This window comes from Paracoccidioides lutzii (genome assembly GCF_000150705.2).
Source record: "Paracoccidioides lutzii Pb01 unplaced genomic scaffold supercont2.1, whole genome shotgun sequence".
NCBI lineage: Eukaryota > Fungi > Ascomycota > Eurotiomycetes > Onygenales > Ajellomycetaceae > Paracoccidioides > Paracoccidioides lutzii.
In genome coordinates this window covers 91,840-116,019 of record NW_015440947.1, presented here as the reverse complement: position 1 = coordinate 116,019, position 24,180 = coordinate 91,840, and the positions used below count along the sequence as shown (strand labels likewise).

Sequence of the window (24,180 nt, the reverse complement as noted above, 5' to 3'; positions counted from 1 at the left end):
TGTCTCACTAATTAGTAGTTAACTGTTGATCACCTCATATGGAAACCCCGAGGCCATCGAAGTATAGACCATTTTGGCAATGCACACATACATTCCCTCCAGCTACTGTTCTTCCTGGCTTCGGATCGCGCATGGAGAGGGATCTTTCTGGCCTCAACCATTCGCTAAGCTCGGCTTCTTCCCTCCGGTGTGACCGAACGAGCTCGATCCTGACATCCGATGGCGCAGAATAATATTCGGATTCCCTAGTCCTTATGTTCGTGTGTTTTTTCTGACCTGCATATGAACATTGACGGATTTCACGTCTCAATTGCTCTTTCGTCAAACTCGAAACAACTGCCTACCAGTACTTATCTTGCGCGCTGCTGCTGCTGCTCTTGACGATGCTCTATATCACTCGGGTCTCGGGCTGACCCATATCTTCTTGGGTATCTGAGTTATGAAATATACGCAAATGGCCATTTTTCTCAAATCTCAGTGCGGTTCGTTCTGGAAATGAGAGAATTCATACTGTAATTGCTGGATGCGGTTTCGATAGTAGGTTTGGGGCGAGAGGCCCCTTGCTTGATTTGGGGGCTATTATCTTGCAATGCGTCCGGCTGAGGACATGCTTGATACACATTCCCCTCTCCATATATATTCTGCTCCAGATTCTCCTCTCTTCCGTGTTTATCTTGCCCGACAATAGCTGTCGATGCTTCTGGTTGAGGCACTGAGGGAAATTCCTCCATGGTTTGGGCTATGCAGGGTGCTGCATTTTTCTATCTATATAATGAACCTTATATGAGAGAACATGGAGTGTCAGCAATGGTGATGATATCTAAGTTTGCTTGTATTTATTTTCAGCAAACTATCTGATGTTTTCATTTGCCCAGAGGCTTTTGTTTTACATTCCCGCTGGCAAACAACATACTCATATCTGTATGTTTCAGCTTGATTTCCACGCAACTCCTCCTCATGCCAATTACGGGCGTTCAAATATTTGCAGAACTGTTATCCTGCTGTTGAGACATCTGAGAAAGGATTTTGTTCATTTTCTCCTGGGCTGTATTAAACTGTCCATGGGAGGTAGAGGAGCCTATATGTCACTATAGGACAGGCTACCGCTAAACACTGCAGCGTGCTTCCTCGTGGCAGCTGGGATATCTAGATATCTACCTATCACAAATAATGATTATAGCAATGTTTGATTCTATATCATTAAGATCCCAAATTTGGGGTAGGGAGTAATAGCTCCCACGATAGAAATGTATAAGACAAGAGATATTCGGTATATGTATATACATAAAAATGTTACATCATCTCCGTGCAGTCAAATTGGGAGATCCCTACAACATTTCCGTCCTCATCTTTCCATTACCTGCTCAATTCAGACTGAATGAACGTTTGTGGCGACGAGGCTTTCCCTCCTGGGCACACCCATCCCTCTGTTGATGTCTATGAAATCTCGCTTTCTCCTTTCCTTTCAGCGTTGATGGTCCTGGGTTATCGTCGTCAATATAAATACTGTCCAACCCTCTCTCAAATGTCTCATCACTTCCATCACAGGCAATCATACTGTTGCGATGTCCTATCCCTCCGGTCTGGCGTGACTGTTGACCACGGGGTCCAGTTTCCCCCTCCAACAGACCAAAATCTCGTCTACATTGACATGACCGTGAGCGCTGTGCAGTTCTTAATTTTGGACCGTTTTCGCGGTGGGATCTTGTCATTGATCCCCGCCTTGCGATTCGGAGTGCGTCAAACACTTCTCGCCCTTGATAGTCTGAGATTCGTCCATTTTTTGTAGTTTCGTGACTACGGCTATCTTTCACAGCCTGTGGAAATATACTTTGGTTTTGTTGTAGTTGAGTGACTGGCTGTGAGATTCCGGCGCTTCTCCTCCTCAACCTTCCAACCCTCCTACTCCGTCTCCTTTGGCCCGGCTCCCCCATTGCTCGCTCTTCGTCTGGTGGCCGGTGGACTTTCTTTGGAGCGTGAAGGGACACAAATAGCGTCAGTGCGAATAGAAAGAGAAAGACGAGTATCGACGCAGCTAGAATACCACCTTGCTCCTCCGGTGTCCAGGAATACCAGCCCCCCTGGGAATTGGGTTGAAATTGCTGCTGCTGTTGTTGTGTATCCGGAGTTGGGGTGGTGGATGGTATGGGAATCAGCGTCGCCATGGCTTGGGGGAGCCAGGGGGTATGGAGGGTTTGCTGCAACCAAGGTAGTGGTGATGTTTGTTGGCTGGACTACCTCGAAGAGCGGTTGAGTGATTATGGAAAAGGACGTGATGTTGTCATTGACGGCATATAAAAGAAGAAACAATGGAGGATTGAACGTAACTAACTGGGAGTAAATGAAGACAGCGATCTGTATATTAATACAGGTAGTTAACTGGATGAGGGCTGCAATTGGCATATCTCATACCAAAGGCTCATTGCCCGCTACATTGGAAGCCACAGATCGCCTGAAGCAAAAAAAGGGGGCAATGCACCCAAAAGCAAGAACAAATACATATACAAATACTGTATATTATTCTTTTTACAAGTAATGGGAATAACACCTGCGGATATTCACAAATAAACAAAGTTGGAATTATGACTTCGTTTAAAAATAGAGCATTTGGAAGAGATACACGAATAAAGAAAGTATTTGGACTGGGAATTTCCCCCGAAAGAAAGAAACCAGCTATTGCTTCACATAATATGCAAAGCAATGTATACAAAACAAAAGAAAGAGAACTCTCGACAAACGGGATTAAAGCCCGATATTCAAGATGCAGAGTTCAAGTTTGTAAATGACTGTATGTGGATTCCTTGAAGGCAAACGGGGGAAGTATAAATGCATAAGCATGATCTTTATATTTATCCATTTGAATATAGACAAATAGCTTCGCAGCAAACAAGCTCGCTGTATTCTAAGCAAGAGTGTTTATAAGTCCTATTTGCTTTGTCGTCTCCAACTCCCTTCTACATTAAATATTCACCCTCATCCCGTCCCAATGCTATCCCGGGAAACAAAAAATTAAAATAATACGCAATATTTAACCTCAACCAGTCCTCTGACTAGTGCTAACCGTTATAGCCATTGCCCGTGGCAGGGCCTCCACTTGTTTGCCCGCTTGCTGGGTGTCCATTGCCCAGCTGTGGGTTGGTTTGCGGTTGCCCATTCCCATTCCCATTCGCTGCTTGCCCGTTAGCTGGATTCCTATTTGCTACCTGTCCATTGGCCGGTCGTCCATTATTGCCGGGTATTACATTGACAGCCGACGGTGGAGCTGGATTAGGAGGAGATGGATTGGTCGGTGGTGTATTGGCGACCTGGGATTCCTGAGCAACGACTGCTTCCTCCACCTGTCGCGTCTCTCGCATCACCTTGTGCATTTCCATATTGAAGTAAAATACCGAGGAGAGGTGGAGGCCGACTCTCCATATGATGAAGGCGAAAACGGGAATTAATATGAGGATGAGGACAATAGCATGGTTAAGCTGCATGGCTTGAAGGAGATAGATAGAATTACCTTGGGATGAGTGATTAGTTAAGGGCTGCAATAGTTTGTGGCTATAAAGAGAGGTTTCGGTATATTCACTATAGGAGCGCCTAGATTACAATATAATAGGCAGTCTTTGCATGATAGGCATGCGGATGAAGCAATAATATGCCGTGCGAGGTGTCAAACAATCGTTGCGCAATATGGAGTGTTGGAGACAAATCAATGACAGATGTCTTAAGGGGACTAAAGATAGCTAGGTATGCATGCTGCAGGGTGTATTAGCAAGCAATATACGGAAGATTGGAAAAAAGACTCCAGACAGGCAAAACATACCAAGGTTTAAGTTAAAAGTGTACTTTTATAACTTGTTTTGAGATGGTTGAGTCAGGAAATTTATTAAATAAAAACAAATAGTCGATAGTGAAATATTGCCAGGCAACAAAGAGACGTCCGGTCGCGGTTCAAGGAGTTGTGGATGAATGAAAACAGACAAAATCAAAGGGGATGTCGCAGACAATTTCTAAAATGAAAATAATAGTACTTAAATAGAATTAATTGAAATTAGATGACTCAACGCCTTTTCAACAAAACCTCCTGTCAATAACACAGTATAGCCGTAAAGATTTAACAAGGTCTCTGATGATCAAGTGCTGTCTTCAGGAGTGATATCCAACAGTGATGCATTCCCACCTTGCGGCCTTGGTCCAGCAAATCCTCAAGTCTTCTGTAGATCAGCGTTTTGTCCAATGGCAAGGCTCCAGATGAAGGGACAAGCAGCAGTATCTTTGCGCCCCGAAGGACTCGGACACCCAAGGTAAAGACATCTGGATTCGATATCCAGCCTAGCACACAGTCAATACCGGCTGTTCTAGTTGTCGCTATCAGTGTAGAAAGACCTTCAGCAACCCAATAATAGAGAAGCAGGGCAACGGCTGTGTGTTCTTGCCTTGGGATCAATCGGGATAGGACTTTGGACCATACGTCAACTTCTCGCACATCTTCGATAAACAAATTCTGTTTTTCTTCTTGGAATAGAACCGTGCTCTCCTTCTGGAAACTAGCAAGAAGCCTGGAAACAGGTGGCGGTACCGTAATACCGTTGTTTTCGGCTGCTGATATGTTGATAGGCAATGCAAGAAATCGGCCCAATGCTTCTACGCAAAGCGCCGTGGAGCCAACATAATCTTCGGCAATCACCTCAGTCAATCGCAAACTAGCCGCAAGGGGAAGCAGTTCCGTTGCTTGGGTTGACCTCTCTGGTCCAAGTGAAAAGAGGACACCTGCCGCCTGAGTTGCAATATATCTGATGTCTTCGTCATCGTCATTGAGCATTCCATACAAAACAAGGTATGTGTCCAGTAAAAACTGGTGAAGTTTTCGATGTCGGGAACTTATTTTTAGCCCCAAAACAAATGTTTTCATAGAAAGAACTGCTGCGTGTCGGGTTGTGAATTCCTAGAGGTGGATTAGGACATGTTCAGACAAAGTTGTGTTTAAAAAAAGCAGCTCACAGTTTCGTCTGCAATCGCAGAACGTAGGCTTTGATTCCATTTGTTCAATTTCATTTCAACCACAGAGTAAATTTCGGCATCATCGAATGACAACATTTGGAGTGCAAATAAACTTCCCTTCAGTCGCAATGAAACATTCACCATATCGCGATTCCACATGTTGGAGCAATTGCTATTGTCTGGAATATCGGTAGATCTAGCCCACTGTCGAAGGAAGGAAAACTCGTCAGGTAGGTAGGTATGCGTTTCGAGAAGTGACTCCAAACTGTCTGCCAGATTTCTCATGATAACTGATTGTACTCTCCGGGGAAGCGAGTCCTCGATCATAGTAGTGTAGAGCGTTATTCTCTGCACTTTGGTCCGTTCATGTGACCCAAAACAGTGGTGCATGTGAGTTAGGAGCCAACAGGTTGTGTCAACGTCAATTGACGATAGAGAATTTAAAAATCTCAATAAACTTTCCAATGCCGAATTCTGTGCTAGCGAAATTGTGGTTTTAGAAATAGAAATCGCTCGAAGGAGTATAAATGAACCCTTGGATATGAAATTTTTGGCCTTAGCTTGGGAAAGGAGGTTGGCTAGCATATCGAAGACACCATGTTCCTCGAGTAGAGAACTGATTTGGAGTACAAGACCTACAATTCCTCTTGTTAATTTAATTAAATGGCCCAAGAGAACAGAATTGGTATGTACCTTCTAGTCCACAGCGGATACTAGCTTCCAAGACATCATTAAGGACCTCAACTAATGCAGCCAGTACGAATGGAGATCTTGCGTGGGCGATAAGATTTCGCCATACTTCCTTGACACTAAGAAGAGCAGTCCCGGAGTCATCTGGAAAGAATAAGCAACCATACGATTAGAGAATAATGACAGAGCTCACCTAGCCAATATCGGCTTGAGGAAACCCAGAGCCTTTGCAAGGAGTATCTAATGCATAATACCGTTCCGTGAATGTAGTTTTGTGAGACAGGTGAATGAGGGACAGTTGAAAGCTCACAAACAGTTGGCAGGATCTCATCATGTCTTAGTAGAGACGCATATATTCTGGCTGAGTGCTCCCGGATACCCCATACAGGGCTTCGAAACTGCTCGTAGACAAGGTCTCTTAGAACCTTTTCTTCCTCCCCTGAGAAAGAGGGCACCTTCTCTCCAATTAGCTCCAAGGCAGGAAACACTCGCTCTGTCGTTATAGAAATTCCCCAGGACTGGCCATTTGAATTGTCCAGCTTTTCGTTTGGAATGGGGTCTTGAAGAAGCTGGGCTAGGAGCTCAACTAGACCAGGATATTTTTGGAAAACGATCCTACTTCCGAGTTCCGACCCGGAACTTCCACCTAGACCTGCACTGTATCCTGCCTTGAAGCGACACATACGATTCATTAAAGCTTTGAATAGCATCAGTCCGCAGTTGCGAATTGCCCATCTGTTTTCATGTGTTAGCTGAACTTGAAAAAAATTTCAAGATTAAAAAAAAAAAAAAGAAAGAAAAAAAAGAAAAGAAAAGAAAAGAAAAGAAAAAATCCCCACATTTTAGAACCCAAACACTCAGCAGATATCATTAGACATGGCATCACATATGATTCTGTGGACGGACCAAGTTTGGTATTGGTGAAGATATCCTTCAAACAATTTAAGGCGTGAACCTGAGGCAACTTCAACTCAGACCCACTAACACTAGTGGGTGTGCCTAAGCTGGCAATTTCCTGTATGTCACGCATGATTTGACGAAAGAGGGGGCTATCGGGTTGTGATGTGGCTAACCCTGTAATCAGAGCAGGGAGTCCAGCGGATCGGCGAGTCAATTTCGATGCCTGCTGGTCTATAATTTTCAATGCATCCTGCTAGTGTTAATATATATTTCCAATTGAGACGGAATATTCAATTACCTTGTACCACATATCTAGCAGATTAGATATTCCCAGATCCTTCGACTGGCCACATCTTTGGCAGCAAGCTGTGAAAGTCTGAGACACTGCAGAAAAAGCGCCTCTGTGCCGCAACTCCGCAAGTTGCCTAAAGCTTAGAGTTCCAATTTTATTAAAGTCGGCTTGGACGAGCCCAGTACCATCAGATTCGGGCGCGTAGGTTGAATTGAGTAATATGGCGTGAAGGAGCATGCTGTACAGATCTTATTAGCACAGTTTTTGCTTGGAAACAGATTTGCAGATGTTACCTTGATTCTCGCAAGGCACGCCAAGAGCATGACAACAAATCCTTCGGACCTTTAAGCTCGTCTGCTGCATCCTCATCCTGCCCTTCAGGAGAGTCTATACAGAGGATAGTTCGGACTCCAAGCCAGATCTTTTCACAGAGCAAGACAAGTCGATCGTGGCATTCTCTCCAAAAAGGGACCACCACACTTGTCGTTGAGGGAAAGCATGCATAGAATCTCGGAGTTGACACAATATACCTTCTCGTCGCAATTAGCAAAACTTTTTACCGATTTCCAAACTCTCCAAGAAGCGTTATTGGTTGAATGAATACCTTAATGCGGAGATGTAGCCATGTAAAGAAGTCTCCCGGATCGCGTGTTGGAACAAACCATCGTTTGAATATATATGTTTCTCTAAAGTAGTAAGGAGCATTTCCACAATACCTTGTTTATGTTCATACCACGTTTTCACTGTGTCTGAGAATTTGTTGAAATCAGCAAGGTCGAATAAAATATGATACAAACGGGCTACGGCATCAGCGTGATCAGCTCTGCTTGTGCGGCTTGCCACATTCTCAGCCCTTTGCAAAGCTTTAACTAGTTGACGACGGGAATGAGAATATTTCCCGCCCAAGAAGCATTCCTCCTCGTCATTTGTAGGACATGTTTGGATATGTGTTCGGGGGAACATATTTAGAAGAATCAGAGCTGAAGATCGGACGTCGTCATATGGATTTATAAGCAAGTCGCCAATGACTCTGAAAAGACTTGGTCGAAATATTTCGATATTGCAGTTCCACAAAGTCTGATCCTGGCCGAGTCGTGAAAGGTAAACAGAATCAATCCTCTTATCCAGACCCGATTGCAGAATCAATGCCAACGTTTTGAGAGCCGATATATGTCTTTGGTATGACATTGTTGGTTGGAGTTCTAGCTCGAGAAAATCCACATACCACTGCAAAAATTGCACATGAGATATAGCCGCATTAGCGTGCTTCGTTCTCAGTGGATCTTCTTCCGTGGTACGATCGTTGACAGCATGCGGACCATCCTCAGAGCCAGTCGTTTTGCGGCTACCAGATAGGCCGCCGCATAATCTAATGATAAGTTTCCGAATTAAGCTATACACTTCTCCCCTATATTGTGGGTCGCTGTCTGTGTGTATATAAGGGAAATTTTTCGTCAATACTTTGAGCGTGACTGAGGAGAATGGTTTCCTAGTAGAAGGTGCTGTTATCAACAGAGATAGAGCCGAGAGGCGTATCGCAGGTTCAGGGTGTATTAAAAAGTCGCCAATTCGACTGCTATCCATGATATATGGTTCGCATGCAGTTAAATGTATCTCAAATCCTAAATCTGGTTAATTCCGAATTAAAAAAAAAAAAAAAAAAAGGCCAAATTGGGCTTGCGACTCACTGTCTTCTTGTACAAGTCCGAGCTCTTTGCCTATTTGGAGCGCAGCAAAGAGTACAATAAGTTCATCCGGTGAGGCCTCACTGGAGCCGGGTTGCAGGTCGTAGAATGGTAGAGTGCGAATGAATGATTGAAATCCAGATGGCATAACTTTAAACAAAGGATATAGGAAATGATCCGATACGGCGTCTAAATCACCTCTATTCTGCAAGGCGATGTATCTGAGCGGGGCTTGCCAAAAAGGGCATGAGGTCCTCGGACTAATGTACAAGAAACTGTTATCCCCAGAAGCGATGTCCAATGTATGGCACAACAAAGTAAATAAAGTCCCAGCTGGAAGGGCCAAGTCCCTGTTATTAGAATTAAGGAGAAGAGAAATGGTAAAAATTTGAGTGCCGTATAAGAGCAGTTCGTTTTCTCCAATACTCTTTCTGGCTTCTACATCAATAAAACAGCTCATAGGAACTCCTAGTTTGATGCAATGCCCTTCCAGTCGCGATATCCAAGCCATGGGGTTATCTAGCATCCATGTATTCATCTTCTGGATCAAATCAAGCACAGGAAGTGCTTCTTTTCGGATAAGCCACTCTAAGGAAACCAAACATGCCTTGAGCCTTGACCTGGGTTCACATGATACAATGTTGGGTAATATCAACTGGACTATTCTTGAACGAATTAAGTGGACGACTGAATCCTCACCACGATGCCTCAAAATGATTCTAATCAACGAGGTTAGGACCTGTCTCATTGGTTTCGGCTTGCGTTCATAACGGTCAAGAAGAACTTCAAAGGCGGCGATCCATGGAGGCTGGGAACCAGAGAGAGCAAACTCGCGGATGAGTTTATTGGCAGAGAGCGTTGTTGCGTCAAGAAATGCACTGACTGCATTACAGCTAGCCACCATATGAGACGATGGTAAGTTGGTGCTGGAGAATGTTCTGAAGAGACATTTCCAGGGGGGAATGATCAATCTGCACCGGCGTTAATCCAGACGATGTATCAAGAGCGTTGAGGGAAATAACTAGCTTACAAAGGGTGATCCGCTTTCAGTATGAAGTCCCTTAGCGGACCCCTGGTTACCCTGTTTAGCACATTTCCAGGAATAATTTCCAAGTCTGAGGCAATGAGTTCCTGAAGCGCTGAAGGTAGCTGAGTGTGTTGATCATGGGCAGTGACACCAGGTTCCGACTCCTGGCAATCCATAATTTTGCCCATAAGTGAGGTCGCCAAACTGGCAAATAAAGAGGCAAAAAAAAAAAAAAAAAAAAAAAAATTCTACTCAACTAACCCCGCCTCAGACAGTACATTTTGATTGTAGCCAGTCTATACAACGTTAGTTAATGCTTTCTCCCCTTTTTTTTTTTTTTTTTTTTTTTTTTTTGCGCAGTTTGGCGAGATGTTGATGAATGACTAAGCTACCTAGGATCTCCCGAAGCGGTCTAGTGCCCCGCCCTTGTTTTTCCGATCGCCGACGAAAAATTTATATGGAGCCAAAGCGTAGGCCTAACCGCGCAAAGGACAAACCATCCAATCCAATCCTACATAGTGTGTCGAACTTTTCTATTTCAAGAAGACACCAACGCAGAACGGAGAAACCGAACTCAACGCCTTTGTATCAATGCAAGTTGCTCCTGGGGAACGACAACAGAGCTAGGAGCGTAGCTGGCGCCCACGGGTTTCTTTTGTTTTTCCGTTTCTATATTTCCTCCCTGTATATTATACTGTAGTGGTCCTACGCCATGTCTATTTGGGATACCCTCTCTGGTCGGAAGACCTCACATCCTCCCGCCCCTGCCCACTTCGACCCTAGCTCTGCCCAAGATGCCTCCTCATTCCTCTCAGGCCCCGCGATGCCGGACCCATCGCTATTACACCCGCTCGCTGGTTTGAACCAAAACACGCTAGATTACCTTTCCCTCGAAGACTCTGCTCTCGACGATCTTCCCGGTTCTCGTTCCGCACTTCCGTCAAGGGGATGGTCAGACGACCTTAGTTACGGAACGGGAACTACGTATCTAACGGCTCTGTCACTGGGGGGCCTCTGGGGTCTGGTTGAAGGACTCAAGAAGACCCCAGTCACAGCGCCGCCGAAACTTCGACTGAATGGTGTTCTCAACTCGATTACCCGAAGAGGCCCGTTTCTGGGCAACTCCGCAGGTGTGATTGCGATGGTATACAATGGGATTAATTCGACTCTGGGGCATTTCAGAGGCAAGCATGATGCGGCAAATAGTATATTGGCGGGTGCTATGAGTGGCATGCTGTTCAAAAGTACTCGAGGCCTACGCCCTATGATGATATCTGGCGGAATTGTGGCCAGCATCGCTGGTGCTTGGGCTGTATGTTGATTTCCCCATCTCCAGTTACCAGAATTGGTGGTTGCTGACACTTATTTCCCCCTATCCATTAGGTTACAAGACGGGCATTCTTTTCATAGTCGCGATGTCATTTCGTTTTCTATTCGCAAGGGGGCTCCAAAATTTCCCCAAGTTGGCACCTTGCTCTGCTTCGGGCAGCGTCGTTTACGTTCCTGATCTTTAAAGGAAAATGCCACCCTTATATTCTGAGATTCGCTTTTTTATTTTTCCATGGCAATGTATTAAAACATTTGGACATGATGTTTCCAACCCCCTCTCTTTCTAACTCCGGTGTGTGTGTGTGTGTGTGTGTGTGAAGCGTCTTTTTTGACCATGATCTCCTCGGATGGAGATCTTTGCATGATACGGGGTTTGTGTTTATTTGTATGTACTGCACCTATAGAGGGTTCTGGTGGGTGTTTTTGTTCGCTAATTTTCTCTTGCTTTCCTCTACTCATTTTTCCATGTCGACCATCGGTTCATGGAATGTTCCTGTTCTTCGATTTTTAGCTCGTTATCATTTCCTTAGTTTCAACTAAATCATATTCTTTGTTCTGAAAGTTTTCTTCCACATGTTCTCCCCTCGCATACCAATCATTGATTTCGCCCATGTATCCATTGGGCAAAGTACCTATAAACTATGGGTATGTAGTTGTCCAGGAAATCACCACCAACCTCATGAGGAATTTCGCCGTGTTTGTGGAAGTCCGATGCTCTCTCACAGCATGTCAACTTACGCAAGCACGAGAATATTTTGCGGAGTAAGTTAAAATCCAAGTTTTCAGCTCTCTTTGTTGAAACAGGTGTTTGTAGGTACAATGTCAACGCCTTGGTTGCCGGACAAACAGCTAGAACTAGTACCCAGGATACTCTGATATATCCTTAATATGTTTCAACCTAACAACAACAGAAGATCGTCGCGATTACCAACATGAGAAGGTGTCCATATCATTCACCATTCGTGAAATTGTGAACCCCCTTGTTGTTTATTGCTCTTTTTGGACACTTCTACCTATCCAATTCTTTCCAGGGGGGGCTCCCTGTCATTAGAGCTCTGTGCGAATTACGTGTTGGCAGAGATCGAGTTTACCCTTGCAGGCTGCAGAGGAAAGGTACCTTCATCTAACCTACAGGAGGCAAAATGGAGTCTACTATTGGGGAAAATGAAAAGTGGGTGGCAACAGTTGATGATATGATAAACTGGCTTTGGCACAAGGGGAACTATGAGGGGCACGTTGGCTGGTCTGCAGAAAGAAATCCAGATGGTATTTTTGGAACTTCTTCTCATTTGGGGCCACGCGACATGTGTATGTCGATGATCAACATAGGGGGGGATGATGACGAGCTACAGCTGAGTTCTCGTATGAGCACAGGAATCAACGAAGGATTTCGAGAAGTTGTAGATAGGAAGGCGCATGAAGAACACGTGAAAAATATGATCAAGAAACATATAAAACTTATTCCAGAGGCCGTTCAAGTAATCGATCAACGGCTTTTGAAGACGGGGGTATCCGCGGAGGAGATCGCGTCTCTCAGCACCGGGCGAGCGACGGATGCATACAAGAAGTTGACCAGGTTGGACGAAGCGACAGGGAAATGTGTTCCGTCAACTAGATTACAATTTCGTGTTATGTCTGATCTTCTACCAGGCGAATGGATGGCATTTGATATATACCTTCCTAGGTCTTGCCAGCTAGAAGACTTTGAGTGCGCAATGCTGCGCCATGGCCTCGTGATGCATTTGAACCTTGCAGCATTGCCTTCGGATGATAGTTTACCTGCAAATGTGGTAGATTCTCAGGGAGCATCCCTGGCTAGAAGTGGATCCCAAGCCCTTGTCAAGAAGCGGGGATGTTACCAGAAAGTCTGGGCCTACAAGATAGCTGAGCGGCGGATTAATGATGATGATGCAAACTTGAAGAACTTAGAGGGTTGGAAAGCTCTCTGTGATGAGGCTGATTTTGGGGAACTCATGCAGGCGCTTCTAGGAGGGGAATCAAAACAAACGAAAATGGCGGTTGTTTGTCATGTAAGTGTGGCTAACAATTAATATTTGGTCTTTGGTGCCGGTGGCAACCACAGGGGAAAGAGCTTTAACAACAAGGCCTATATAGGAAACAACCCTTGAAGCCAAGAAGACGGAAAAGGAAAGACCTGCTGACCTCGACGTGGCGACCAAACTCAAATATTGCACGTGGGATGGTAAGTTGGACGACTACACCGACAGGGGAGACAATGTGCTGATACGGCGCCTGAGTAATCCCGTTTCCCTCTGATTTTAATGGGACGACTTTGAGGACGGGAAAGTTAAAGGATGGGAAAAGTATTACGAGAATTATCAAACTTAAACTGCCGTACTCTTGGTGTTTGGCAAGGCAAAGGCATTTAATTGTGCATATTGTGCTGAACTGTGTACTTTAAAAATATTTCTCTGTACGGATTTCTCCGTACGGATGATAGTTATATACATTTGTTGGGAGGTTTCATTGGAAGGGCGGACCCAGAACCGCAGTGATAAGTAACTGTAACTAACTAACTAACTAATCGTAATAAAATCCAAAATTCACATCAGTTTTTTGTTTGTTGTCCCAGTGGTGTCTATATATAGATCAAAACAATCTGCCTGATGATGTCATAAGCCAGCGCCACAATTAAGAGGACTAATCAACTAGTTAACTAACTAGTTACGGTTATCTAAACACGCACGCCAGAAAGGGCTTAGGGTCGAAAACCTTATCTGAACCTACCAAAATTCTCCCCACCATCAATGCAGTATTGACGTTTTGTGATTGGTTGTCACCCTCCATAATCAGCTGAACGCCCCAATTGAGGCTCCTTCTGCCAAATCGGGGACGGGCGTTCTGCCCTCTGTCCCCGCCTGCTCAACGTCTAAATTTCTGGTGCAATTTCCGCCCGCGGTTTCAACTCTCCGCCCTCGCTTAACTTTCTATATATGCGGACACATTCGACATATCTTAGTGTTAAGGTATATTGATATACTGCCCACTGCTAACGCCCTTGTGCTGCTCCTTGCTATTGTCCAGGGGGCATTTCGTGCCCGAACTACCAGCAGCCGCGAGATCTTCGCCTTAACGCTTGGCTAGCGCTATCTCCGCCACCTCGCCCATACAGAGCTTAACAGCCTTACAGGGTGTGGGGCGATGCATCGTCTCCCACCGTTACCAGTAATTCCGGTGATAGAGCTGCCATATTGCCAGAATGAGCTCCCTCCACGTACCCTCTTCCCCGCGGACTCCCATCTTCCCCCGGATGGACGCATGCCTCCGCGTTATGCTGCTACGAGCACGCCGTCTTCCAACCCCTTAGATTCCACCGGATCGCAACGGCCCAGTTATACCCCCACACCGGAAGATGAAGGTTCTGCTTGTCCAGAGCAAGACCGTTCCAACATGGGAAGAAACTATACCTCTACTACCTCTCCTCCGATAGATGCCCTACACTCGTCGCAAAACCGTGACCTAACCCCAATACCACGCACGCCTTCTCTTCAAATATGTACCGACCTGCCAACGATATGTCCCTCCGTTGTGCCCTCATCCGACATCTCTCATGAGCCTAGTATATCCCTTCGTGCTAGTACATCGACTACCAGTTTACCCCGCCGGGCACCAAGTATTCGAAACGCTCTTGCAGCGGCGCACTCCTGTGCCGGGTCAATTTCTCCCAGCTCTGTTATCTCTTCCCCACAATTAGCTGCCTTGACCGATATCACCCCCTTGCCGTCGCCCATTCTACCGGGTTGCTCGCCCTGGAGGTCCGGAACGATCCATCCACCGTCCCGGACATCGTCAACCTCCTCGAGAAGCAGATCTACATTCAGTATCCGCAGGATTGGGTCATCGGAAGGGGTACATAGATCCTCATCTAACCGGCGACATGTTCCCGGTGGTTTGGCTCCCAGCAGCGGTGAATCTCAGCCGTCTGACCTCGAGCCTGCCTCTGAACGTACCCGACAGAATGATCAAAGTCGCAATCAAAGTTTGAGTGATGATTCCCAAGAGGCCCCCCATCTCCCTTTACCCCACAAATCCTCGCTACCAAATGCTATACCACATAATGGCGCATTATCCCATCAAGAAATAATTGGTCGCACCAACATGCATCGCGAGGAATATTTGGCTGTGCAGCGTGGAATAGCGCTGCCCCCGCTTGTTTGTCCTCCAACGCCTCCATATAGTGCTCGTAGTAGTTATGATAGTAGCGACACTGATGTGGTACCAACGCTGGTGGCACCGACCTCTCACGCTCCTATATACTGTGTCAAGTCTGTGAGAACACAGCAGCCCCGCAGGTACCGAATGCTCCGCAGATTAGGTCAGGGAACATTCAGCCAGGTGGTTCTTGCTGTGAGAGACGACCCCGGAGATAATGAATGCCCTGCTGCCGGTAGCAATACAGCCATGCCACCTAGGTTGGTGGCAATAAAAGTTGTCGAGTACGGTCCAGCTGGTGGTGCGGACGAAGAAAGAGTGGAAATCTCGCTACACCGGGAGGTTGAGATTCTCAAGTCCGTCAACCACCCATCCCTCGTCCAGTTGAAAGCATTTGGAAACGATAAAAAACGAGCTCTATTGGTTTTGGACCACTGTCCTGGTGGTGACCTTTTTGAGTTCGCCAGTAGAGCAGTGACACCTCTATCACAGCATATTATCCGGAGAATATTTGCAGAGCTTGTGGATGCGGTGCGATATTTGCACGCACACTTTATTGTGCATCGTGATATTAAACTTGAGAGTACAGTTACCCGCCGATTCTTTCCCGCCACAGCCTTTCTTTTCCGCTTTTATACTTTCAAATTCCTGTTATTATATTTTGAAGTCTAGGTGCTAATTTCCTGTTTCTAGATGTGCTGGTCAACATTCCTGCGTCAGTGATACAGGATGTCTACGATTGGCAAACATATCCTTGTGCCCTTGTCACGCTGAGTGACCTAGGCCTATCGCGGCGCATCCCTCAGCCACCGGAAAGCCCTCTTTTGAAAACGAGGTGTGGTAGTGAAGACTATACGGCCCCAGAGATACTTATGGGTCAACCGTATGATGGCCGGTCAACAGATGCCTGGGCGATGGGAGTACTGCTCTATGCGATCATGGAAAGCCGTCTTCCTTTTGATCCGTTGCCCGGAACCAAAGGAGACCCTGACAAGCTTCGAGCGCGAACTCCACACCGAATAGCCCGCTGCGAATGGTCGTGGTACCGATTCGCAGATGAGGATGGAGAGTGGGATCCTGTCCGGGGAGAGGGACGGGAGGGTGCACGGGTATGTGTTGAAGGCCTGCTCCGGAAAAGCATGAAGCGGTTGAGTCTGGATGAGATCGCGAAGATACCGTGGGTGCAGGAGGCGATCAATGTTCCGGGAGGGTTGAAGAGAGGGGATGCAGAAGTTCCATAGAGAGCTGAGTGTTTTCGTTTTATTTATTATTTCCTTATTTTTCTCACCATTCAGCCACCCCCTTTTTGGAATCTATCGACCTGTTCTTGTTCACTTCTGGTCTCCAGCCTTTGTTTTCTTTTCTTTACTTTCCTCCCTTTTCCTTCCTTTCCCGCCTTCCTCTCTTTCTTTATAGATTTATATTCCCTCGTTTATTGATACCATAACGCCCCTCATGAAGTTTGCAACAGGCCACTCGCTTCGCTCTATCCCACCCTATTTTTCTTTTGATTATTACCTACCACCATGATGAGACAGATCGTGAAGTGAGAGAATGTATGAGTTCATGGCAACGGCTCTTTGCTCCTCCAGTTGCCTCACTTTCTATATTTTTATTGTGTATTGTCAGACGTGATGCGACCACCGCGTTCTGCTTTCACCTGCAAACTTCTCCTCGCACAGCCTTTCCTTCGCTTCTGTGTAAATAAGAAAAATTTTCAAAATAATTAAGGACATGATAATGTGCATACACATGTGCATAGCTAATACATACACACCAACCAGTTCAGTAACTGGTAAGAAAGTACAGATTCAACTAACTATCAGCGTAAGTCGAGTAAGTAAATACTGAGTAACGTAATCCACCCCCGAGCGAACCACACTCCTGAGTGAACCACCAAAATCATCATATTTCAACTAGCTAGAATTTAACCTGAAATATCCATATCAACAATGCCTTATTAAATTAAATTAATTTACACTAAAATTGGGGCATCTTGTTCTCTTATAACCAGGCAAATTGCAATTGCTGCACTGTTGTGGAACTTCTGACCATGGTCAAGGTTTTGTAAATGGAGGTATGGGGGGTTGAATTACTAACTGTTTAACAAGCACAGCAGCTGGAATAGCAAGTTGAGTAGCTTTCTGTCTGATTAAATCTTCTTCTTGTTGAATTCTTCAGGTAGACCTCTTGCATTTTGCTTCTTTTTCTCATTTGCATTGAATATATTCTGATATTATTTTTTTATAATAGTGGTATTAACTATTTTATATTTATAGACTTTGATAATTTGATCAAGTCCTTTCACTAAACCTTAAGGCTGCTCTTCCTTCATAAAGCTTTTGATCTTCTTGATCTGTTATTGCAATTCCCACAAGTTGCCAAGTATTTGAAGCACTGAGAATGAGATTGAATTACTTAATCTGCTGACTTGAGGATAGAGATTCAGAGTTGAATATCTAGCTGCTAAATGACTTAGTCTGGTTTAAATAACATTATATCAGTAGCTCTGAAACTGCTTTGAATGTTTTGAGCTTTAAAAGCTTTCATATATGCTGCAGAATAAGCATTTATAAAGTTTGCCTTCTTAATGATATTGAATTCAAGCTATATTCACTGTTTAATAAGATTGTAGCAGTGTACATGTGTTTCAAAACTACAAAAATACTCACATATAATGACTACAAGAGATGTAATGAATGTAGTGGTATGCAAAGAAGAATAATTTTATTTTTTTGCAGATGTAGTCAAATTTTGAAGTAAGATGATTGTTATATCTATTCAGAATAAGAAGAAAATAAGTATCAATTCTGTGTGAATTTGCAGCAGAAATAAATAGTTTAATAAGTTATTTAACTATTATCTCATCTATAGTTCAGTTATTGAAACTAATATTAAGTCTTTAATTATCTGAAAGCTTATTAAATTAGTCTTTTTATAGCTTCTGATTCTTAAAAATCATATATAAAAGCAAAGCTCAGTTTGACATGTTAACTGCCTTAATCATAGTTATTTATTTCTGATTTCTAGACTATAGAAGCTTTATTTGATCATAGTACTCACTACTAATAATAATTTTAGTAGTAATATAGAGCTCTATTGCAAACTTAGTCTTATCAAAGTTATATATATCTTTAGATAAAATTTTATACTTAGTAATTATATTCTTCAAAATTTTAAATCAAGTCTGAATAATTACTATATTTTCATATTTAATTTACTTATAATTATAGTATTTAAAATAATAATAATGAAGTTCTATATAGCGTTTAATCAGCTTATAAATTTAGTTCTTGCCAATCTGAGAGACAGAGATTGAGATAAAGATTAAATATTAAAGTTTAAAAAGATAATTGACTATATTCTTAGTAAATACTGATTAAGAAGATATTTTTTATTTTATCAGATCTAGAATTTACTGAACTAGCTGATTTTCTTTAGACTCAGTTAATTTGATTGAATTTGCACATAGATTTATATATACAGTTCATTCATTAAGTCTATAATATAAAGTAGTATATAAAACCTCATGAAGACATACAGCTTCACAAATTGAGATAATTTCATTATTATTTAAAGCTTCTATCATAAGTTCAATTCTTCTCTCCATTTCTATAAAGTTTTTGATATTTTTATTATAAATTAGTGACATTCTCATATGTTGAAGTGAATGAGTTAGAAAGTTGAAGCTTTTTTGAATTTGATAATTTGCTCAGAGATGTGATTCACTCAAAGATGAATTACATTAGTAAAGACTCACTCTAAATATAATACAAGCAAGTAAATTAGTATTTTTAACTTGAGTATATTAAATCTTTAAGTCTCAAACTATTACAAAAAACTAATGAATTAATTTATTGATCATTTTCTGTCTATTGAGAGCATGTATAAGTGATATGTTTAAGTAATTTTATATACACTATACTATGATAATGCATGCTTTCATGATTAAAATTCAGCATTTTGTAATTTTTTTTTTTCTCATTGAATCATACTTTGTACAAAGCTATTCCCTTTTTGACTTTTTTTTAATTTTTTTTTAAAAAAAACTTAATTTATATATATGATTTCTTTTTTATTTTCATTTTTGTTTTATTTGCAACTTTAAGATTTTTGCTTTTGTTCTCTTCTTAAAGTATTATTTATGATATATTTCTCTATAGACTTGATTATCTCTGTGTTAGGAACTGGATGTGAGCTGTCTAAGAAAGAATCTCTCTATGTTGCTAACTTGTTGTGAACCAACAAGGCATCCCTCGGAATCATTGGATAAGGATGGCGGATGATAAAGGAACTAGGGTTTCGGACGGAACAACCCTAGGTTCCGGGACTAACCCCAGGGAAAGGTCACGTGATCGATAGATTGATATGTTCGGTAGAACACCGTCTATCAATCTATCAGATAGATTGATATAACGGGTAGCGGATCATCTATTGATCTATAGGATCTATCAGGAGGTCTCCTCATGTATATAAACACACTCATTACCCTTAGGATCAAGAAGCCTATCTTCTTGATCATGATCAATTCACTTATTCATACTATTCTACTTCCCGTTCGGAGCCCTCACCCTTTACTGTCTTTATCAGCGTCTACCTGATATTACACTACACTCTTACCTGTCATAGCTTTGACTCTCTACCCACAGGTGTCCGTCTCACCCAAGCCCTACGCACGCCTGCCCCAAGCCGTAGCTATCGTTGGTTATAAGGATCCTCTAATTGATGTCCTTACTACTCGTGATAGTGGCACTACTGCCTGTCCTAGTTATCAAGCTTACGGCACTCCTGTTCGGCTTAACCTTACCCTTCGGCCACAGGTGAAGCTTGCTAGTGATAGAGGCTCAGTAGCATAACTGCTATAAAATGAAATACTAAAATTGATGAGGAAAAAGAGGTGTCAGAATCTACTCAGATTATAAACAGCTCACATGATCACATGACTGATTATAAACTGTGGGATGGTTGAACCTTCTATTCGGAGGAGCTAGCTAGGTTATTGCTATATTACATACAAGCGATCACGTGTGGGCGGGATGGTCGTTAGGGCAACGCCACCCAGGCAGGTGCTACACCCCCCCTCACATCACCATGTGGGATCTTGAATGCCATATGTGAAAAAGGAAAAACTAGCTATGCCATCCTCAAATCCATTCAAATCATGCTACATACATTAAGTTTTGACATTCCTGCCTTTTCCACCTGTAAAATCAAGTAAATTAAGGAATTGTTGAAATGTCACTGTGTTCAAGGGTTTAGTCAATCTGTCTGTTGTCATTTCTTCAGTTGGGATGTATTCAATCAAGATAATGTTATTGTTCAATTGACTACAGGTGTAATGGAATTGTGTGTCAATATACTTGCTCCTAGCAGTGATTGTGGCTACAGTGACTAGATCAATCATATCTTTATTATCTGCCTTGATTGACAGGGAGTCATTCACTATAAAGCTCAGATTCATCATCATGTTTCTTAATTATATTGCTTCATATACAGTCTCACTCAATGTCATATATTCAGTCTCATTGGAACTCAAAGAGATGCATGACTGCTTGCTTGATTGCCATGAAATTGACACACCAGCAAGCATAAAAACATAGTCAGATGTAGACTTCTGATCATCATTCAATGAGCTAACTCAGTCAGAATCTGTGTATCTGATCAGCATATATGCCACATTAGAGAAATCATTCTCAGGTCCTTCATCATCATCATCCTTCACATAAAATATGCTGATTTCACATGTCTTTTAAATATTGAATGATGTATAATAGAGTTTTTCATATCTTAAAGATAGAAGCAATATTCTTCTGTGTCAATAGAAAAGCTATGTGAGTGATATTCAGCTGCAGTTTAACTGTCAAATACTGCAAGCAGTCAACACCATGTTGGAATTGATGTTTTGTAAAACCAGCCTTTTTTTCAGAAACAGAAGAGTCATTCAAGCATAGACTTTCATCCATGGGTGAATAAACAGTAGTTGCATCATCCAGGTAGAAATCTTCTATCAATCAATTGATATAATGTCAGAGGATCAATTTGATGCTGCTATTTGTACATTTTACTTCCATGTCTAGATATTTTGTGAGTTCATTCAAATCATTAATCTCAAGCTTCTGGTGCAGAACATCAACTAGTCAATCAGCATCCTTTGAGGCATCCACAAAAATATGAAGATTGTCAATGTATATGGTCATATATAGGTGTTTTTAGACTGAATGTCACTAAAGAACAGAGTCATAAGAACTTGAGATAAAGCTGTTCTTCTATAACAAAGCTGTCAAGTAATCATATCATATTTTGACAGTTAGATTCAACTCATATATGGATTCTTCAACTGCACAAACAAGTGTACATGGAGCTCCTTCTTCAAAGCCAGTAGGTTGTCTCATATAGACTGTTTTTCCAAGTCTTCTGTATAAGTACATCATTACTATATTCATCTGTCATAAGGTCCAACTGCATTTTGCAGTGATTGCAAATATCATGTGATTTGTGATATCTGTAACTACAGAGAGATATATTTCTTGATGTATTTTCTTTTTGAGTTAATTGTCACAAATTACTTATCTGAACTTCTGTAATATGTTATCTTCATCAGCATTGAAGTCACTGAGTATAAGGGGTTGAACCCCTAGATTTGCTCTGGCTGGCTGACTCAGCCTAGCTATTGTTTGCACGTGTGCATGTGATCATACTACGTGAGCTTGCTTAAGCTCAAGTTCTCATCTCATTCTTTTCTTCCCTTTCTCAAGCAATTCATCCTTGTTATATAGGAGGACTAGCCTCTAGTTCTTAGAGCTTAATCCTTTATATTATAAATTGCTTCACTCCTTTCATTGATAGGCCGCTGGGAGTCTTAATTCTGTATCATGAAGCTCAGCAAACATGCTGATATATGATAGACTATTGAGAGCCTTAAATTCTGCATCATGAAGTTCAATGATAGCACTGGTATATGAATAGACTGGGTTAGCAATCATGCTAACAAATGAATAAGTAACATTGAAAATGTCTAGCTGAATGAGATAAAGTGACAGATTTGTACAACAAATACACAAATAGATCAACATGAAGCAATAAGCAAGAACACCCTTAGCAGCTTTGAACAACAATGAATGATTTTTCTTCAACAGCAGGAACAGGTTCAGTGTGAGAACAGAAATTTAATAGCAGCTCAGCAAGCTGAAATAGCTAATCTACAACAAGCTTTGAACATTCTGACATCAACTCTCTCTCAATTGAATCTGCAATCACTCATTGCAGTCAGAAGATTAAAGACTAAGCTATCAGACTGCAAGAAGTATAATGATTCTAATCTGAAGCACTACCCTCAGTGAGAGCTAAAGCTTCAATCAAAACTTAAGGTCAATGGAAAAGCTTTAAATAATAATGAGGAATGTGCTTGGTATGTGTACTTGAGACTGAAAGAAATGGCAGCAGCTTGAGTTTACCTCTGAGTTGAGAATAATAAGAACAAGATCAACTTCATGATAGAGAGCTTACTGAAGCAGACACACATGCTCTTTAGTGATTCTACATGACAAGAAAAGGCTATGCAAAAGCTCAACAATCTATGACAGAATAGAAGAGCTCTCTTTGACTTTCTGTCTGAATTTAATCAGCTACTGCTGGAAGCTGGTGATCACAGATAAGATGATCATGTTAAAAAAAGGTATTTGAAATCCATTCTAAGCATGGAGCTGAGGGAAGGTGTGATGAGTGTAAGAAAATCATCTCTCTATGAGAATTACTGCAAGGAGCTTAGATTAGTTGATTATCAATTCTCTGAGCTGAAGACTTTAAAGCAGTGATCTAAATGTCATGAGAACAGATCTTCTTCAGATCATACAATGTCTAATTCACACTCTCTACTTCATCATGCTGTTCTTGACTGATGAAACCAGTCTCAAGCTTCCACTGATGATCTGATGAACCTCTCTCTTGGTGCTGTGATCCCAAGCACCTGCTACATCAAATTGATAAATCAGACAGAGGTTAATCAACAAAAAGAGCAAGGCCTGTACCTGAGATGTGAAGCTAAAGGTCATATGATTAAGAGCTATCTGTTCAAACCTCCCAGACACCCTGCCACCCTCATGATAGCTAAGGTGATCCCCAAGCCAGTACTGAACAACAATGATGTGGATATGAGTGAGGATTCAGAAAAAGAGTAGCTTCAATCAAAAGACACTGAAAGAAGCAAAATAAGAAGCTTATGAGGAAGCAATGAAGAAGATTTAAATTTAAAATGATATTCAAACCCTTCACTGTCAATGCTCTAGTAGATAATGCCTTTTCAACTAGAGCAATGATAGACAGTGAATGTAATGTCTATGATCTTATTTCTCAATTCTACATTAACAAGCATAAGCTCCCATGCATTGAAATTCCTCCTGTTAAAATGACCAGCTTTGAAGACTCCATGGGACTCTCCACAAGCATAGTGACTGGCATTTAAATTGATATAGATGATCATATAACTGAACAGGCCTTTCTCTATGTGGTGAATGAGTTACATGATCATGATATGTATCTAGATGACTTCTGACTGGCCCAGCAAAAGGTGACTGTGATTCCTCATCAAAGAATTGTGAGATTTGAAGAGAGTGACATAGAGGTAGAGTCTAGTTCAAATATAAAAGCTGATGTGATTTCCATCTCTGCTATAAGCTTCTCTAGACTTGTGAGCACTCAAGAGAAGTGAAACATCAAGATCTTCACTGTCAGTTAGACCAACATTTAAAAGACTCTAGAAGTGAAATCAAAGATTGACCTTAGAGAAAAGCTGTCTGAACATTATCATGAGTTTTTGAATATATTTGATAAGGAAGCTGCTAACACTCTACCCTCACTTCATGGCTCAGGTAGAGATCATGAGATTGAACTGATTAAAAAGACTAATGATAGTGCAGAACAACCCCCTTGAGGCTCATTATATAATATGTCTTGAGAGGAACTACTGTAAAGGGTTAAGCTCTAAGAACTAGAGGCTAGTCCTCCTATATAACAAGGACGAATTGCTTGAAAAAGGGAAGAAAAGAATGAGATGAGAACTCGAGCTTAAGCAAGCTCACGTAGCATGATCACGTGCG

General features: G+C 42.3%; 8 protein-coding genes across 8 annotated transcripts; 4 read left to right on the top strand and 4 right to left on the bottom strand.

Moving 5' to 3' along the window:
* Positions 1-34: 34 nt before the first annotated feature.
* PAAG_11031 (hypothetical protein) lies at positions 35-731 on the bottom strand (the record flags this gene model as incomplete). Its single annotated transcript, XM_015846743.1, has 2 exons — positions 35-276; positions 512-731. 2 exons carry the CDS (start codon positions 729-731, stop codon positions 35-37), a joined length of 462 nt encoding a protein of 153 aa, XP_015703547.1.
* Positions 732-1,364: 633 nt separating this feature from the next.
* On the bottom strand, positions 1,365-2,165 carry PAAG_00022 (hypothetical protein; the record flags this gene model as incomplete). Its single annotated transcript, XM_002797437.1, has 1 exon — positions 1,365-2,165. The coding sequence occupies one exon, from the start codon at positions 2,163-2,165 to the stop codon at positions 1,365-1,367; it is 801 nt and encodes a 266-aa protein (XP_002797483.1).
* An 891-nt stretch (positions 2,166-3,056) lies between these two features.
* PAAG_00021 (hypothetical protein) lies at positions 3,057-3,479 on the bottom strand (the record flags this gene model as incomplete). Its single annotated transcript, XM_002797436.1, has 1 exon — positions 3,057-3,479. The coding sequence occupies one exon, from the start codon at positions 3,477-3,479 to the stop codon at positions 3,057-3,059; it is 423 nt and encodes a 140-aa protein (XP_002797482.1).
* Positions 3,480-4,102: 623 nt separating this feature from the next.
* On the bottom strand, positions 4,103-9,771 carry PAAG_00020 (hypothetical protein; the record flags this gene model as incomplete). Its single annotated transcript, XM_015843877.1, has 10 exons — positions 4,103-4,933; positions 4,990-5,624; positions 5,683-5,823; positions 5,873-6,414; positions 6,519-6,829; positions 6,878-7,109; positions 7,165-7,404; positions 7,476-8,493; positions 8,560-9,527; positions 9,587-9,771. The coding sequence occupies 10 exons, from the start codon at positions 9,769-9,771 to the stop codon at positions 4,103-4,105; spliced, it is 5,103 nt and encodes a 1,700-aa protein (XP_015700212.1).
* Positions 9,772-10,295: 524 nt separating this feature from the next.
* On the top strand, positions 10,296-10,904 carry PAAG_00019 (mitochondrial import inner membrane translocase subunit tim23; the record flags this gene model as incomplete). The annotated part of the gene is made up of 1 exon (XM_002797434.2): positions 10,296-10,904. The coding sequence occupies one exon, from the start codon at positions 10,296-10,298 to the stop codon at positions 10,902-10,904; it is 609 nt and encodes a 202-aa protein (XP_002797480.1).
* A 1,150-nt stretch (positions 10,905-12,054) lies between these two features.
* On the top strand, positions 12,055-13,189 carry PAAG_00018 (hypothetical protein; the record flags this gene model as incomplete). The annotated part of the gene is made up of 2 exons (XM_002797433.2): positions 12,055-12,942; positions 13,028-13,189. The coding sequence occupies 2 exons, from the start codon at positions 12,055-12,057 to the stop codon at positions 13,187-13,189; spliced, it is 1,050 nt and encodes a 349-aa protein (XP_002797479.2).
* An 885-nt stretch (positions 13,190-14,074) lies between these two features.
* Positions 14,075-16,326, top strand: PAAG_00017 (catalytic protein kinase domain-containing protein; the record flags this gene model as incomplete). Its single annotated transcript, XM_002797432.1, has 2 exons — positions 14,075-15,668; positions 15,779-16,326. 2 exons carry the CDS (start codon positions 14,075-14,077, stop codon positions 16,324-16,326), a joined length of 2,142 nt encoding a protein of 713 aa, XP_002797478.1.
* Positions 16,327-22,782: 6,456 nt separating this feature from the next.
* On the top strand, positions 22,783-23,262 carry PAAG_11030 (hypothetical protein; the record flags this gene model as incomplete). Its single annotated transcript, XM_015846742.1, has 2 exons — positions 22,783-22,809; positions 22,993-23,262. The coding sequence occupies 2 exons, from the start codon at positions 22,783-22,785 to the stop codon at positions 23,260-23,262; spliced, it is 297 nt and encodes a 98-aa protein (XP_015703546.1).
* Between the last annotated feature and the right edge of the window lie 918 nt (positions 23,263-24,180).